The 17,960-nt window shown below is 37.4% G+C and overlaps 2 protein-coding genes across 8 annotated transcripts in view; one reads left to right on the forward strand and one right to left on the reverse strand.

The window, feature by feature from the left end:
* LOC132118538 (peptidase inhibitor 16) overlaps nucleotides 1–17,960 on the reverse strand; it is a 157,288-nt gene that overhangs the window by 105,469 nt on the left and 33,859 nt on the right. The gene's annotated exons all lie outside the window — the stretch shown is intronic.
* scube3 (signal peptide, CUB domain, EGF-like 3) overlaps nucleotides 1–17,960 on the forward strand; it is a 99,311-nt gene that overhangs the window by 74,131 nt on the left and 7,220 nt on the right. For 5 of the 7 annotated variants that reach the window (XM_059528440.1, XM_059528439.1, XM_059528434.1 and 2 more), the window contains 7 exons: nucleotides 775–891; nucleotides 5,067–5,189; nucleotides 12,696–12,812; nucleotides 14,659–14,781; nucleotides 14,992–15,108; nucleotides 15,201–15,296; nucleotides 17,209–17,325. In XM_059528440.1, coding sequence (XP_059384423.1) covers nucleotides 775–891; nucleotides 5,067–5,189; nucleotides 12,696–12,812; nucleotides 14,659–14,781; nucleotides 14,992–15,108; nucleotides 15,201–15,296; nucleotides 17,209–17,325 — 810 coding nt within the window. The remainder of the gene's footprint in view (nucleotides 1–774; nucleotides 892–5,066; nucleotides 5,190–12,695; nucleotides 12,813–14,658; nucleotides 14,782–14,991; nucleotides 15,109–15,200; nucleotides 15,297–17,208; nucleotides 17,326–17,960) is intronic. The other 2 variants (XM_059528436.1, XM_059528438.1) reach the window with 1 other exon arrangement.

The raw sequence follows: 17,960 nt of genomic DNA on the forward strand, positions 1-17,960 counted from the left end.
GTCTGTGTATTAATACAATGAATATAAATACAATAATTCAATACAATTTAAAAAATAATGTTTAAGTGTTTATTTATTTATTATTACTAATAATAACACAACAACAATTTTTATTGTTGTTCTTCAAGCATTATCTTTGTTGATTACCCCAAACCCTGAAAGTAGCAAATAAATATATGTATTATTATTGTTGTTGTTGTTGTTGTTAATGTAATTATTGTTATTATTAATTATTATTGTTTTTTTATTGTTGTTATTATTAATTATTGTTGTTGTTGTTGTTGTTAGCATTTAAAGGGGTGGCATATTTGTACAAAGTGATTGGAAGACATATTTTAAATGTAATTTAAGTGATTTAAGACTTGCTGATGCAACGAAATTTAAAAAAGTTAAGTTTATGCATATTTGAAACGCAGTGTCATGGTCATTGTGTGCTGCTTAACAGATGCTTTAGCTGAACGCTGAACTCTAACCCCACTGTTGGGCAATGCTCATACACTCAATAACAAAGTGTTCGACAGGCGTTTGCTGCTCGCTTGCATGCGCTGTGTTCCAGACCAAACTAATCAAAGCTGTCCAGAGTGTGCAAGATGAAATGTTCATTTGGTTTAATATCCACATATACTGTATGTTAAGCTGTTCCTGTTCTGACTGCTGCTCTGTGTGTGTGTGTGTGTGTGTGTGTGTGTGTGTGTGTGTGTGTGTGTGTGTGTGTGTGTGTGTGTGTGTGTGTGTGTGTGTGTGTGTGTGTGTGTGTGTGTGTGTGTGTTTCAGAGACGTGTGCAGTTAATAACGGAGGCTGTGACAGCACGTGTCATGATGCCGTGACTGGAGTTCGCTGCAGCTGCCCCGTGGGATTCACCTTACAGCCGGACCGCAAGACCTGCAAAGGTATGATCATCCTCTAATATCACAGACAAATCTAAATGTCCTAATGAGGAGCGACATGCTTTCTTCTGTTCTAGTTAAAAGAGAAAATTATGCATGAAGCGATAAAACCCCAGCAGATTATAAGACAATGAGGTCTTATAATGGGGTCAATGAGAAAAATGTACATGTTGTAACATGAAAGATATTAAGCGGATAGATAGATGGATAGGTATGCAGATAGACTGATGAAGGAATAGAGTCAGAAGGATAAATTAATAGATGGATGGATGGACACAGACGGATAGATGGAACGATGGAAGAATGGATGGAACGATGGATGGAAGAATGGATGATGATGGATGTACAGACATACAAATGGATAGATGAAAGAATGGATGGAGGGATGGAGAAATGGATGGATAGTTGAATGGATAAATTAATAGATGGATGGATGGACAGATGGATGAATGGATGGATGATGGATGGCTGGACAGACATACATATGGATAGATGGTAGGATGATTAATGGAAGAATGGATGGATAGTCGAATGGATGGATGGATGGATGGAAGAATTGCAGTCGCAAGGCTCTACATGATAAACATATAACAAAACAATACGATGCATTACAAAACACTAAAATACATACATACAAATAAAAATACCCTTGGGTCTAACCCTGCCAGCTGGACAGATAGCTTATTTTAATTGATTTAACGCCTTAATGGCTTGTGGTACAAAAGAAAATTTTGATCTGTTCTTGGTCATAAGAGGTGGGCAGAAACGACGCCTAGATGGTAATAAATTGGGATGCTAATGGAGGTGTGTGATCGCATACAATGTTATTGGCTTTTTTCAACATTCTGTCCTTGTAAATGTGTTCGATGCTTGGTAATGTTATCCCAAGTAGCTTGCTAGCAGTAGTGACTGTTTTTCTAATTATGTTTTTCTGTGCTTGTGTGGCATTTCTGAACCAACAAATGATACAGCACGTTAAAACACTTTCAATAAAAGCAGTATAAAACATCTGAAGCATTTTGTTTTATTATTGACATTAAAAACAAACAGTTTCTTTAGGAAATACATTCTTTGCTGTGTCTTAATGTGCAAAAGATCAGTCCAAGAGTCCCATTTAAGTTTGTTGTCCAGTACATGGCCAAGATATTTATAGTTTTTAACGACCTGAATGATCTCCCCATTGATGAAAGTATCGATTGTTTGCTGTGACTTTCTAAAATCTATGGACATTTCTTTGGTCTTAGTGGTATTTAGAATTAAGTGTGACTTATTGCACCATTCTAAAAAAGAATCTAAAACTGGCCCATGATCTACCTCCCCATCCTATAGCAGACTCACAAGAGCTGTGTCATCCGCATATTTAATAAAATGCCTGTTTTGAAAAGTGCTAGTGCATGAATTTGTATATAAAATAAATAATAAAGGAGATAAAACACATCCTTGTGGAGAGCCTATGTATGTTATCTTCACATCAGACAGAAACGAACCCACTCTAACACGCTGGACTCTACTGGTAAGGAAATCCATGATCCGATATCCATGGTTGGATGGTTGGATTGGAATGGATGGATAGTCAAATGGATAGATGGACAGATGGAAGGATGATGGATGGATGGATGATTGGATTGGCGGATGATGGATGGATAGATGGATGGACGGAAGGACAGACAGAGGGATGGTTAGAAGAATGGATGATGGATGGATGAGTGGAAATATGGGTTGATGGATGGATAAATGGATGTTGGATGTACAGATGGAAGGATGGACAGATGGATGATGGATGGATGATGATGGATGGACAAATGGAAGGATGGATGATAGAGTAAGGTCATTAGATAGATAGATAGATAGATAGATAGATAGATAGATAGATAGATAGATAGATAGATAGATAGATAGATAGATAGATAGATAGATAGATAGATAGATAGATAGATAGATAGATAGATAGATAGAGGAGCAGTGAGGTTCAATGGGCAGAGGAAATATTTCTTATCTTATTACTTTGCAGAAATGCCGTTTCACAAGGACAAGGTTTCATCACCAGTCCTGGAGCTTTCAGCAGATTTTGAATTCACTGACAAGAAATCGGAAAACTCCCACTCAGACTCATTATTGCATGCCGTCATTTCTGAATTACCGTAATTATGAGTTCTCAACTTGTAAACAGCGTTCACGTCTTTGAAGATCTCATAATTACAAGTTGGGAACGTTTCATGAAAGCTCAGAGTTCTCCAATGTGACCATCTGACGTCACGTAAAAACCACCAAACGCTTCGGTGGTTAGCAAACCTACACCTCTATTTCTGTTTATTTACTCTACTGGATTATTTATTATTTATTTCCTTAAAAAAAACAATTCTTAATTCTTTTTTGTTGATATATAGGTATAATATATAGGTTTGTATTTGTACAAATTTAAATACATTTTATGATTTTTTTTCTTTTCTTTTTCTTTTCTGTGTCTACTGTGGGTGATGCAAAATTATCAGTATTTTAGCTATATTTAAGGCACCTATTGCTGCTAGGATTGAACAATTTATCATTTTTAAGTTTTTTTTTTTTATACGGTTCCTCAATTTCTATAAAAAAACATTCTATAGAATCTATTTTGTTTTCTTTTGGTTTCACGAAAGGGTTTAACGAAGAATAAAAGTGTTTCCGAAAGGGTGAAGAGCCACTGGAAGTGCAGACTTGTGGGTTCGTGCGGCCAAGACTGGGAGCCTGTGTCGCCTCTAGCGCTCATAACGTTACGCTAACAAGAGCGATAAAAGAACATTGAGTTTTATTAGTTCTGCTGTAAAGGAAACAAAGAAAAACATCCCCAGACAGCACTGGCACGAGAAGACGTGGAGCCTCCTTCGGGCCCAGAGCGAGCGTTTCTTCTGCTCCTAATGCCGTTATTTTCTCCAGATGATGCAGCCTCTCTCTGAGATGAACGCCTCATTTACTCAGATGATTCAGTCGTAATCAGAAACATCCCGTGCAGCTCAATCAAAGCCAGTGGAAAGCAGGACAAGCTGATGATATATTGATCCCTGATTCCGAGAGAACAGGCCTGAGGAGACGTGATCCTGGAAGACTTCCTTCTGTCGGAGTCCCACATTCACTCCATGTGTGTCCGTCACAATCCAGTCGTCCTCTCGCATTTGCTCTTTCTCTTATTCTCTCCTCATTTCTTGTCTGCGTGCCTCAGTTTCTCACTTCACTTCTTTGATTCCTGTAGCTCAAACGATAAGGGATCTGTGCTAGCAACGCCATGGTCATGGGTTCAACTCCCAGGGAATACAACAACTGATGTAAACCCGATGCAATGGAAGTCACTTTGGATAAAAGCATCTGCAAACTTTGTACATGTAATCGTTTTAGATTTTAGAGGAGTGCTTAAGAAATATCACTGTTTAATATCACAGACTTAACATTTGGACTCAAATACGTTGCTTCAGAAAATAAAGGCATTTTCTGGCACCTGAAAGGAAATGAACTATATTTAAGACGCTTAAAGCTCCCAGGATTCAAGCAGAGTCTGCCTTTTTCAAAATGACGAACAGTCTGATTATGTTTAATTAAGTCTGCGGTCGAGGTGGATTCTTAGGTGAAATTTATTGGAAGTAAAATGTGTTTAATTTTCTGATGACACGAAATTACTTTTAATAGTTGGTTCTTAAATATGAAGAGCTAAATGATGTGATTATGTAAGTTACTTTATGTAATTTATTATTCTGACTCTACACATTGAAAGCTTTAATTTTTCTTAAAAATCTAAGAAACTAAGAATTATTTGATTTGATTTGTCTTTAATTTGTATACATTTCTATAGTTTCCATAAAAAAAATACATTTTCTTTTTTTCTATGAATAACTCCAAAAAATTTAGATTTAAGTCTTGAAAGTCTTTTGTATGCATTCACTATTTTGTTATTTTTTTTATGTTTAAACTGACTGTTTTTTTTAGTGAAATGTTTTTAATGTTGTAAAGTTCCCCAAATTGTTTCTATCTGATTCAAACAGTAAGTAGATATTTTAAGCCCAGACAAATCTGTCATATTTACGGTCAATCACCCCTTTTACCTTTTGATTATTTCACGTGTATCCACCGCTGCTGGTTTCTGAAGGGAACGGCACTAATCCAGTGCATGTGTATCTGCTCAAACATTCTCTCTTTCTCTTTCGGGACAGACATTGACGAATGCCGCATGAACAACGGCGGGTGTGACCATGTGTGCAGAAACACAGTTGGCAGCTTTGAATGCAGCTGCAAGAAAGGATACAAACTTCTGACCAATGAGAGGACGTGCCAAGGTAAACTAACCAATGAAAATATCTTCATGTTAAGGCATACACCTGTACAGAACACTGACCGATCATATCATTTGAAGGATGTTGGAAAACGAGACAAAAATGCAAATAAGGTTGTGGTGTGCTGGACTATTTCTCTGGATACTGTGGTCCAGCTGGGTTTATTAGGTTAGTTTAGTCATCCCACCGGGAACATTTAAGGTAACACCAGTGTTAGAAACACACACTTCCAGTCCCTCGCTGGTATTTGAAATGCTCTCATCGATTGACGCTGTTACACACAGCGAAACAATGGTTTGATTTTAGTCTATTCGGTTTCTCACTATAGCATCCTGTTGATCTCATTAAAGCATCATTTCAATCATACTGAATCTGAACCAAACACTCATGGTTAGCTTTCATAATGTGGTGTATTTTAGTCATAAAATATACATATGACATATTTTTGGAGATATATATATATATATATATGTGAGTGTGGGAACGGTCTGTGCTCAGCACTTTGGCCGCAGCGTGGGCATCTCCTCCTGTCTGCTAAAATGCCATAACCATTGTTGAAAGGAATGTCAAGTGATAAAATAATCCATGACCTCTTGCCCTCGTCTACAAAAGACTCCAGAGCTGGAGAAAACAGAATAGTCTGGCTGCTTTATGCTGGAGCTTTTCATCACTGTTATTTTTCCTCATACTTAGTTTGTTCAATTACCTTTAGCAATTCAAGTCACTTTTATTTATATAGCACTTCATACAATACAGACTGTTTCAAAGCAGCTTCATAATGATAACCAGGAAAAAAGCAGAATCAATTATGGAAACCTCATCAAATATGAGACCAATTCAAATTCAGCTGTAAAGCAGCGCTAAAAAAAGACAGTAGTGTTATTATTCAGCTTAATTCTCATCCAGTAGTGTCAATGCTATCAAATCCGTATTATTACTTAAGTATCTTAGAGTGCATGTGACATTTTTGCATTAATTATAAATTTTTACTTACATATTATTGATGAATTATAAAGCATTTGAGATGTAGGACTCAAGGTCTGATATTTGCAATGCAAAAGTATTTTTGTATTGTTGTCCAGTACAAATATCTTAACTTTCTTAAATCAAGATATATTAACTTGAGAAGAGAAAACAAGTACATTTTTCTCATGCCATCGGTTTAAAGCATTTATAGAATATGCATTATAAAAGTAGTTTTGATGAATTAATTGTGCCTTGTAATGCATCTTTAATGCATGATCTCATGAATAATTGTAACCTCATTTATATTATTTCAGAATTCTTATCTATTCGTTTAGAAGGTATAATGCATTAAAACACATGCCAAACAAACCTTTAAATATTATAATGCATTTTAACTACAATTATTTCTGAAAAGATATAACGCACTAAGCATTAAGCACGAAGGCTTTAAATAGAGTGTTACAGATATTTTTTTCTTGTCATTTTGCTTCTCACGTAAATGTATATTGTTTTAAGAATATTTAGATGTTTACAATAGAAAACAAGACCAAAGCATTTTTGCATTGTGAAAGCTCTCGATGAATGGCAAAGCATACACAACATGCATAGAAACCCCTTTTGGTGTGGGAAAATTTATAACCTGTTGTGCATTTGCAAAATAATAATTCCATCAGTCCTATAAATCAGACTGCAGTCGTCATGAGGAAACGAGACGCTGGCGCTGAGTGAGTGCTGAGGCTGAAGCATGTAAACAGACTGTTTGCACTATCTGAGGATTAACAGCTTCAGTGTTCCCCTGCTGTCATCAGCCCACCGACGGGACGTGTCCTTCAACACCTCTCCGAAAGCCTGGAGACATTCCTGGCTCTCTTAAGAGCTTTCTGAGGTGTATTTAGGGGGAGGTGTTATCAGATCCCCAGTATTCTGGAGGTGGGAGTCACTGATAAAGCCTGTATTTCCACTCTAGAAACAGAGCGGCTGTCATTTCGCTCTCACAATGCCATTGTTTTAAACTGTGAGATTAAGTGGGACCTGCATGCCTGGGTCTATAGGGGTGAAAAAGTCAGAATATCTCACTTGTTGTTTTGTTAGGGGCCATTTACTTTTGCTCATACTCAGGGTTGGGAGTTGTCAGCTCGTAACTCTCAAATCATGCCGAGACGTGCGCTATTATTTGTCTAAGTGATCGGGCTTACGATTTATGTCAGGCAGATGATAAAACTGATGTAAAAATCCCACAGAATTGCACTGAAAGAAGGCCCAAACCAAACCAAAATGATCCAAGACATTTAATAATACCACTGGTTTGATGAAAACAAAACTGAGCTGAATAATGACACTGTTGTTTTCTGAAGAACTGCTTAAAGCTGAATCGAATGAAGATACAATGACTTGAGAAGCAAAATTACATGGAAAAAATACATAAAAATAAATAGCATTTAATGAAAAATATACAAAATGAAGGGACTCTACACTTAAAACAAGAAAAATGTTTGTTATTTTTAACAGAAAATAATGCAACAAGCTCGTAATCATGACTTTATAAGTTGGAAAAAGGAAGTTTTTTGATAGCACCTGAAGACAGCAGAGAAACGCTCTCGCTCAACACAGTGGAGTGAATCGTTTTGTTAACTTGGTGGTTTATTATTTTGGGTCGTATGGGACGTGGTAACACACGGCCCTCTCACAATATATTGCTGTACACATCTATCGCTTTTGCCACTCAGAAATATTCAAGTAATCATGCAGCACGTATCAGAAGATCTGCACTCCGGCGCAGTTAGCGCTCACACTCACTGATCTATATATAACCAGGGACTGCTAAACGAAGGATCACAATAGTCAAACGAACCAGGCTTTGGGGGGTTTAACATTGCCTAGTGTGAGCACACCCTAATTATTCTCTCGCATCCCACACACACGAGTCTCTACCCGCACATCAAGTGTTGTCCCGCGCCGCACTCTGCTGCGATGGTTCCCGTGACCGGGAAGGTCTCTAATAGGAAGGTGTCTGTTATAATATTAAGATCGAGGCTCTGGACTCTGAGCATAATTTGTTTTTCTAAACAAATTCTAAAATATTTTCTATAAAAATGTCCTGGCAGTGCAAATAGCTTGTTTTTTATTTCATTTAATTACATTAATGTGATAAGTTAAGATTTACAATAAATATTTTTTTAATAAATAAATAAACTGCTACTATGTAAAAGGAATACTGATGTAAAAAAAATCACCTAGTTGGTTAAAGTGTTTGCAAACCGAAATGTTATTACACTTTTGTTCATATAGCAGTAGGCCTTTTAAATGGAAAAAAGTGCACAATACACTGCTTTTGAATGTATTATTAGTTTTGTGCATAACAATGCCTTTAATCGCAGACAATCATGTGATTAATCAGGATTTAAAAATGTAATCGTTAATATATATATATATATATATATGTGAGATTTGTTGAGATATTGTGAGTGAGATATTCTGTGAATAGAATATATTCTGATATTCTAACAAGTGAGATATTCTGACTTTTTCACCCCTATAGACCCAGGCATGCAGGTCCCACTTATTCTCACAGTGATATAAAGTGAAACCAATATTTTTTTTAAACCAGGCCCCATGCGTTTTCGTGTGGACAGCGAATCCGTATATATTGTCTAAAATGATGACCCTAGTCAGAAAACGCTACGTCACGTAACGGCAACAAAAATATGAACAAACACTGAACAAATGTCTTTTCATTAACTAACATTAACACAGATTAATAATTTTATTCTTTCATTTGTATACCGAGCGAAAGGTTTATGCCACAGTCCAAGTCTTCTTCTCTGCTTTTAGTGTATCTCTGTGGCAGAATAACAGCACCACATACTGGTCTGGCATGTATACTACATAATTTAGTGTCGGTTTTGTGGTTTTGTGTGAATGCAGATATTTCTTGAGACGAAGGGGGAATTAAAAGATTGGATAGGGAACGCTCTGGCTTCATGTGGATGCAGCCTAAGATACTTAACATCGAATAATATTATTTATTTGACGGCACTGACAATATCGTATGAAAACAAAACTTGAACTGAATTGAGCTGGATGATGAAACGCAACAATTAAATGTTATTAAACTGAACTGAATCAACATTGAACTGAGCTGAAGAACAACACTGTTGCATTCTGCAGAGCTGCTTTATAGATGAATCGAGTTTGTTTCATACCTAATGACCTTTGCATTGACACTGATGAACTAAATTACTGTAAAGCTGCTTTGAAACAATATGTGTTGTATAAAGTGCTGTATAAATAAATATGACTTCACCCTAGCAACTGCATGGCAACACCCTTGCAATCTCTTGGCATCATGGCAATGGATTGCATGGACAAGCACCACTCACTTATTCCTTAGAAAATCTTGTTTCTAATATAATAACCCCCTTGAATTCTGCCCTCTCTGTTACTGTTCCAAGGTTTTTTCCTTTTTTTTTTTCTTCACGGTACCCACTTAGCACAGAGAACTGAAATGTGCAATGAAAGAATGAGAGAATGCAGCGCTGCACGTACACACACCTGCTGTCAGAACCGCATACTAACACCCAAACACTCTAAAAATACAATTCATTGCATCTTAGCAGCCCAGGCTGACCTTCAAAAAAGTACTTTTTTATATTTAAAACCTGTTGTTTTAAATCTGAGGCAGGGTTATAACTGGCTAGTTGACAAATAGCATTTAATTCTGCACTCTATTTAAGGTGCTGAAACTGGTCACAGTTTCTTTTTTCCATTTATTTCTAGTCACCTTTTGGTGACAACCTATCAAAATTCTCGACACTTTTACAATAAGAAAAATGCTTAGAATAGCTTTAGATGAAATATAGCATGTCACTCTGACAGCCCAAAAGTCCATGCACTGCAAAAAAAGATTTTCCTCCGAATTTCTGTAACACTCTGCAGTACAAATACCTAAACATTCTTAAATCTAGATACATTTACTTGAGAAGCAAAAGTACTTAAAATTATTGTCATTTTTTATCAAAATGATGTCACTTTATGGTTAAATCAAGCATATCTGCCAATGGGGTCAGGAAACATCAATTTAATTTTTTGACCTCATTTGCAGATATTTTTTATTTATTCTTGTTCAGCATACGGTCACTTAATTTTGACACATTTTTCAAAAAACAAGTTATTTTTTGCCTCCCAAGTACTTGTATCTTAATGTAACCCTTTGGTGCTGCTTTTTGAGCACAGACCTGAAAATAAAATTTCCAGCTAAAACTGTCACATCTTGATTGCCTCTTTTTAAAGAAGACACTTGGCAGATTAAAAAAAAAGAAAAAATTATACAAGTGTAAATGAAAAATGCACCAATAGTAGATGATATGAAATATATATATATTTTTAAAACATGTTTATTCGTGCCAAATTTGAGGTTGATACTGCAAATATTGAGCTTTAAGTAAGGTTTTGTTTTGGGTGCGGTACCAAACATTTGGTAGCAATTTTTGCACCAGATTTTTCAAATAGTTATTAGTATCTTGGCCAAATATTGTCCTATCCTAACAAACTGTACATGAATGGAAAGCTTTTTTATTTAGCTTTGGTGTCCTATATAAATCTCCATTTAAAAAATTGGACCTTTATGACTGGTTATATGGTTCAGGGTCACATTTAGCCCACATAACCACATACACACTGCAAGGCATTGATTCAGCGAGGTGGCAGTAGGGTCTCCTGGGTTATCTGGTACCATAATGTCAACAGCAGGTCCTCCAGTTCCTGTAAATTATGGGGATTTGGTGATAGCATGAACCCACTTCTCGATTGGGTCCATATCGTGAATTTGGAGGCCAAGGCATTAACAAAAATACACTATTATGTTCCTCGAACCTCTCCTTGATGATTCTGGCAGCATTATCCTGCTTATAATAGTTATCACCAGCAAGGAAGTAGCCGCTAATCGGTGGATCTGGTCTGCAACGTTCGGACACCTGACAGCTGTCAGGGAGTGTGATGTTGGGATAATGGGGCCTAAAGTGTCCCAAGAAAACATCGCCCACAGAATAACACCACTTGTGTCTGCACCTCAGAGCATCCAGGTGCCATAGCCTCTGTTGGTATTCAGTATATCTGTGCTCAGCCATTCATGTGATGCAGCAGGAATCTTGTTTCGTCACACCAGGCCACTTTCTTCTAATCATCCACGGCTCAGTCTCAATGATCTTGGGCCCCATAATGGTCACTGTAAACAATGTCTGCATGACGGTTCGTCGTTTGGCTATTCGTGCAGCACTTTTGTCACACACACTACAGCAGCACATAAATAACCTACAAGGTGTGCCATTTCCAAGATCAATGTTTTGAGGTGCCATGCCAACTCAATTTGTCCTTTATTAAACTGATAAATTGTCAGCTTGAATCAAGTCCATGATTTTTTATTTATTTTGTGTGTGTGTAAGTTTCATACCATTTCAGTGAATTAAAAAAAATGTTTAATCAAAAATGAGTAAACAGCTCCAGAGGGTTATGAATGTTCAAATGTTTGTACTTGAAAACAAGACGAAAATACTGAGATAGAACATCATTTTTCCAGTCTGCTGGTTGTTTTGCCTTTAGTTACCTTTGGAAAATAAATTAAATCTGGCTTTTTACTCTAAATTCAGGCAGTGTTGAGCCTCATGGGTATCAGAGGATGCATGTTGGGTTATTCATTGTTGTCTCTGGAGTCTATAAAGTCTTCAGTGTTATTCTCCTGCTGAGGCGTTGAGTGATATCTCGCACTCACATCCAATCCCAGAACTGATGTTCACCAAAGACAAGAAACAGTGCAGACATCAGCAGGGTGATTTGTTAGATTGAACAAGAGTTTCTGGGGCATGTATTGATTGTGTAACCTTCATTTATGGAGCTGTTCTTTCTCAAGGTCTGACTGGTGAAGCTGCTTCTTGATGCCACACTTGGAGGTAACCCGAGGAAGATGTGGCCTGAACTTATCTACAAAAAGTCTAAAAGCTTGTTAATAAGCTCTTTTACATACAAACTGTAAAAAAAAAAGTACTTGTCAACAGCAATGAGAATCAGTAAGGTCAGAAACATGAAACAAAAATTAGAAACAGTGGAGAAAAAATTTGAGGCTTGAAATACGAGCTGGACATTTTTGTTCCCATGTGATTCCCTGAAACAGAGATGAGGTGTACAGGGAACTTCTCCAGTAATGAGTGAGGTGGCAGTCAACAGAATCCAGAGACCGACCCGAAACGGTCTTATGTTACGACACATTCAGTAATACGGCAGACGGGGGAGCGTTTAAGGCTAAATCATTTCCATATGTCCAGAGGAAATAAGGATGAGGGGTTTAAATACCTCGGCTCTAGCCAGGTAATGTGTGTTAATGAACAGCAGAAGGTCTATTAAGAACTAATTGGGGTTTCCACTGAAATGCTTGACGTCAGATGAAGCACCACATGGTACTGTTCGTCGTGGCTACCGGCTTTTCACACTACAGAGTGAATTCAATAGTTGTCATATGAATAAAAGTGTTTGTGTTTCCTGTTTCTGCAGATATAGATGAGTGTTCATTTGACCGGGCATGTGACCACACATGCGTGAACTCACCTGGAAGTTTCCAGTGCTACTGCCACAAAGGTTACGTCCTCTACGGCGTGGCTCACTGTGGAGGTAAGCCATGCATTATGGGAGCTTCTGTGTTACAAGAACAATGTCCAATTCCTCTGCAGTAAAGAGACATCTAATAGAAAACTCATGTTGGTAAACCCAATAGCTCTTCTTGGTAGGACCTTGGGCAAACACATCCAATGAAAACTGAGACTTTCCTATATAAATGCTCTCCAGTTTCCTCTGGCTACAGTCGGGGCCATAAACAAATCGGTTAAGGTTATTCTCCACCTTATTTTGCAACCAAGCTCTTTTCTTTGAATGTGCGAGACTTCCGATTCATTATCTGTTATAGAAGCACAGTAAACGGTACAAGCTACTAAAAGTGAATGACAGTGGAAGCCTTGCAGATTTAAGTTACATATGGACTTGCACTCTTATGTTATGATGGATTAGGCACTAGCTGATGTTTCAGGCTTATCTTTGAAATAATGGGTACTTGGTACTTTTGGATGTCCAGGAAAGTGTTATGAAAGTCTTGTAATTATATAATAAATTTCAGATAAACCCAGTGCTAAAAGTCATGGTTATCTTTTCAGTCAGATGGTTTCTTCTCGTCTAAGTTGCATCAGTGAATCTTGTTTCAGGGCTGATTGAGCAGATGAGGGCTCATTTAGTGATGGATGTGTCTAACTATTGTTGAGAGGACCAGAAATAATGACTGTATCTCTGTGTCCGTTCGCACTAAGATAACACCCAGATTTATGGAGTTCTCTCTTTTGTTTCCAGAGAATGGTCATCGGTTTCCCATTGATAGGTTATCAGCTGGGAAATAGAAGTTAAAAACCCCTGATATACTCAGAGCGATGTATTTTTTTGTTCTTTGCTCAGGGATAGAAAGAAGTTTGAAATACCTTTGCATTGGTTAACTTTATACCTTTAACCGGAGAAGATTTCCAGAGTACCACATCATCAGCGTGGACCAATGGAGTTTTGATGGCGTTTACCATTCGCCAAACTGTTTTGTACTCCTTAAACAAACTGATTTTGTTCTAAAATAAGTCACAACAGTTTGTTCTTCAGTTTTGCTTGAAGTATATCAGGGCCTTAAAGCTGCAAAAGGCCTTGGGTTGGAATTGATTGTTGTAGGGTTTACAGTCTAAGAACATCTAAACCTTTTGGTTTAGGTCTTTCTCTATTCAAGTAGATTGGAGCTAGACCTGCATGACTTGAAATCAGCTGCCTGAGGGTGTCATCAAGTGGACTGACTTGCCATAAAAGGGACTTTGACCAAAGTCTGTTACTACAAGAGGTTAACAGAAGTGCCAATCTAACACTGGTTTTCTCTTCCCCCATCCCCTTCCATGCTCTTTAGATTAATGAAGGCTTGGGATCAGGGAAAGGAAATGTGAAAGTCAAAGGTTTAGCCTGGAGCCGGTTCAAATCTGATGGGAAACAAAAGAACAACAAAGACAAGGCAAACCAGATTAGCCTAGCAAGCGAGCTCTGTATTCCTTAAAGAAACATAAAAAACCCTGCTCTCCCACTATTTAGAAAATTTATGTCGAAACACATTTTGTCTTTGTCTCTGTTTTTAATCCACTCAATGATACTATCTCTGTTTTGTCTCTTGTTTGGCTTTGGTTTTCTGTTTTCTGTTTTTTCCTCTGCTGGTTTTGTTCCAGTGTTGGGGAGTAACTAACTAAAAGTACTGATGATGCTAACCTGTCTAACCTGTTAACTTAGCTTTTAGTCCATGTTAGATTCACTTGTCACAATGGAAATTGAAGGTTGTTTTGAGTGAATTGCATTGTTGGACGAAGTGGAGGTTTTCATCAGTTGAATGTCCATATTTATGTCCTTTTATAACAAACATATATAATTTATAATTGCCTACTTTGTTTTATAGATATTGATGAGTGCAGCATTAATCGGGGTGGCTGTAAATTCGGATGCGTGAACACTCTGGGCAGTTATGAGTGTACCTGCCCTCCTGGTTACAAACTGCACTGGAACAGGAAGGACTGTGTCGGTATGTGGACAAGAGGGCCACCTAGAGGCCATTCGGATGACACTAAAATCTTATGATTCAAACCCAACTGCGAAAAACTGCAGATTAACTCCTTATTTTATAAATTATAGATTTGTATTAGTTGATTTTCTTTTAGATCCAATCACTTTTGATGCAAATTAACATAATTCAGTGTACTTTCTTGGAGTTAAACTTACAATTTCTGCACAGAGATCGTGAAATGTACATCAAATCTGGTGGCACCCAAAGCCACCCTTACTTGTAGTAAGACTGGGAAAAAAGAGAGCTGCTCTCTTACGTGTGCATCCAAAGCACATTACCTATCAGGTACAAACCAGAACCCTCCCAATTACTTAATTTAACAAGCTTGTGCAGTCAACTCTAATGCTGGTGATCGATTTTTATTTTACATTTCACAGAATCAGACAACAGCTATTCTGTCAGCTGTGGAATACCCATCCTACGAGGTAAATCTCAGAGCAGATTAAATGCAAGCAGCATCCAGAGCTGCATAGGTAAGATCATACATGCGTCCCAACATCTTCCTTATCTCACAGGCAGTTGAATCAAGTTTTTTTTTTTTTTCACGAAAAGGGTATTCAAGTCATAACTGAGGAGTAGGTCAGTCAAGACTTGACTTGAATCTTGGCGACTAATGGTGTGCACTTTCCACAAATAAGGTAGACTTTGATGGCTGATTTGTATTTTACCATTACAAGTTCCCATACAAGTAATCGCATGAGAGGGAATCTCATTTTTGTAGTGAGATATGTTACAGAAACCATTAAGCTTATTAACTATAGACTAACATTTGGACATAAACTAGCAAGTCTGTTACCCATTTCAGCATAGTCTTTATTATTTATCCTAATTTATTTATCAAATTTTTAGTATGAATGATTCCACATATAAACTAATAGAAAATCAAACAGATCATATATTATTAGGGCCCAAGCCACTAAGGAACACAGTCAGAAAACTTGATTTATATCTCACACATACTTGCATATATTCATATGAAACTCGGTACACATATAGAACTCATTGAGCCGAACAACTTTCTCACTTTTCGCATGTTATAGGTTCTGCCCAACAGGAAGTTGGCTATTCAGGGTTGTGTAAAAAGATCACGCTGTGGAGTTTTTTTACCCGATTGCCACCCAACTCAGTAAACTTGATCTCAAGACATTGGGAATGCTAAATTGCAAAGGGATTTTTGATATGTCAAACGGTTTGGCCGTGGCGAGGCAATGAAGTTAAAGCGAGAAATGAGAAACAGGAAGTGTCTAATAACTTCCACAGAGGACATTGTCGGATTTTGTAAAAATTTCAGTGGTTTGCTCATGAAGATGAAGACTAAGCTGTAATGCAGGCAAAAATAATTAACCTGCTTAAAGATCAATTAAATCATTTAACCACATCAACTCTGGGGACCCACCGGTGGGTCCAATATTGCATATGCCTAATTCTCAAAAAATCAAAATAACAGCTGAAGTGGTTAAAGATGCTTATAAATAATTTAAGGTTTGATAACACTTTACAATAATGTCTCATTTGTTAACTAGTAAATGCATCTATAATTATTTATAATTATTGTTCATGTTAATTTATATAGTTAAGTGTAATAACTGAAACCTTATTGTAAATTATTACCAAAGTTTTATATATTGTTGTGTGTGTGCGCATTTCACAGTCCTGATGGATTGGATTAACAATTTCATTGCTGTATTCATTAAAACCAGCCTGCCAGAGGGTTACTGTAAATGCATGTGCCCACTGTTCACCCTTCTCCAGATGTTACCTGGGTGGCGTTTGCGCTGATGGCTTGGGCCCGTCATCGTTGCTTGCAGCTATATTTCAATTTGATCTCATGTGGTTAATGATAAACATTTTCTTAATGATAAGCCCCTCAATTTCACTGATTATTTGTTGAAAAAGACTTAATTTTCTAAGACATTTCGGTCCTTTTTTGTACCCTATTTGTTGAAAGTGCCGGCAAACAGAACCTGGAAAGCGATGAGACGTTTCTTTTGAACAGCTGCAGTCGATGATTCTGAGAAACATGATGGCAGATACAACGCAGCTGTCCAATTACATGATCACTTGATGCGCTTTGCAAATTAGAAACTTATTTACCATGCCTGATGTTTGTTTTGATGTCAAACTTATTTCACATTAGGATGCCTGTCACGGAACACTATAATCTCAAATTGCTGTTCCTCATAAGTGTTCAGAGTGAGCATAAAGCTAACACGAATCTGCTTTAAATGTTCACAAACAGCCCAGCTGGTTTTGTTTTTTCAATCAAGTGCGTTGCATGTAGCGAGCCAGCAGCTGTGAATTAATGTAGTTAGCTAGTAGTTGTCAGCAAGGACTTTATATGAATCATGTTGAGATGCATGTCAAGGCCTCTTTGTTTGGTTGTAGAGACTCAGGCTCCTCCAGTGAAGCAGACGGCATCCTTCCGGATCAAGAACGCCAAATGCCACCTGCACCCGAAGCATAAAGGGAGGGCAGAGGACAACGGCAGACAGATCGGGCCAGGTCAGAGGTCATAGGGGCCAGGAAATGAAGGGTACCATGTCATTTCGATGGTCCCTGTTGTGGAATAAGGTCATAGGACTGTTTGTTGAGGGAGCTGCATTCTCATTTTGCTACATAGACAGCAATAATTGGGATAAGGGATAGTTTACCCAAAAATGAAAATTCTGTAATCATTTACTCACACTAACTTCATCCCAAAACCATAAGACTTTGGTTAACATTCAAAATATTCCAAAATTTTTGTCGAAGCAGTTCTAATATTCAGTCTTTCTCAACTAGTTCTGAAACTAACGACTATTTTGATAAGGATTAGTTGACTGATTAATCGGAAATGTAATCGGCCAACTAATCATTATCAAAATAGTCGTTAGTTGCAGCACTAGTTGAGAAAGACTGAATATTAGAACTGCTTCTAAAAATGTTAGGAATATTTTGAATGTTAACCAAAGTCTTATGCAATAATGACTTAAAAAGCCTTTCCTTTTTTTATTGACAAAATACACTATTCCACATGCTGCCTAATGCTGTCCTTCAAACAGATGTGCCAACTAAATGCTATAAACAATACTGTGTGGTGATTTGGTGTATGGAGAGTTTAAATAGACAAATGGACAAAGGACAGTTTAAATCCCTAC

This window comes from Carassius carassius, chromosome 37, assembly GCF_963082965.1.
Source record: "Carassius carassius chromosome 37, fCarCar2.1, whole genome shotgun sequence".
NCBI lineage: Eukaryota > Metazoa > Chordata > Actinopteri > Cypriniformes > Cyprinidae > Carassius > Carassius carassius.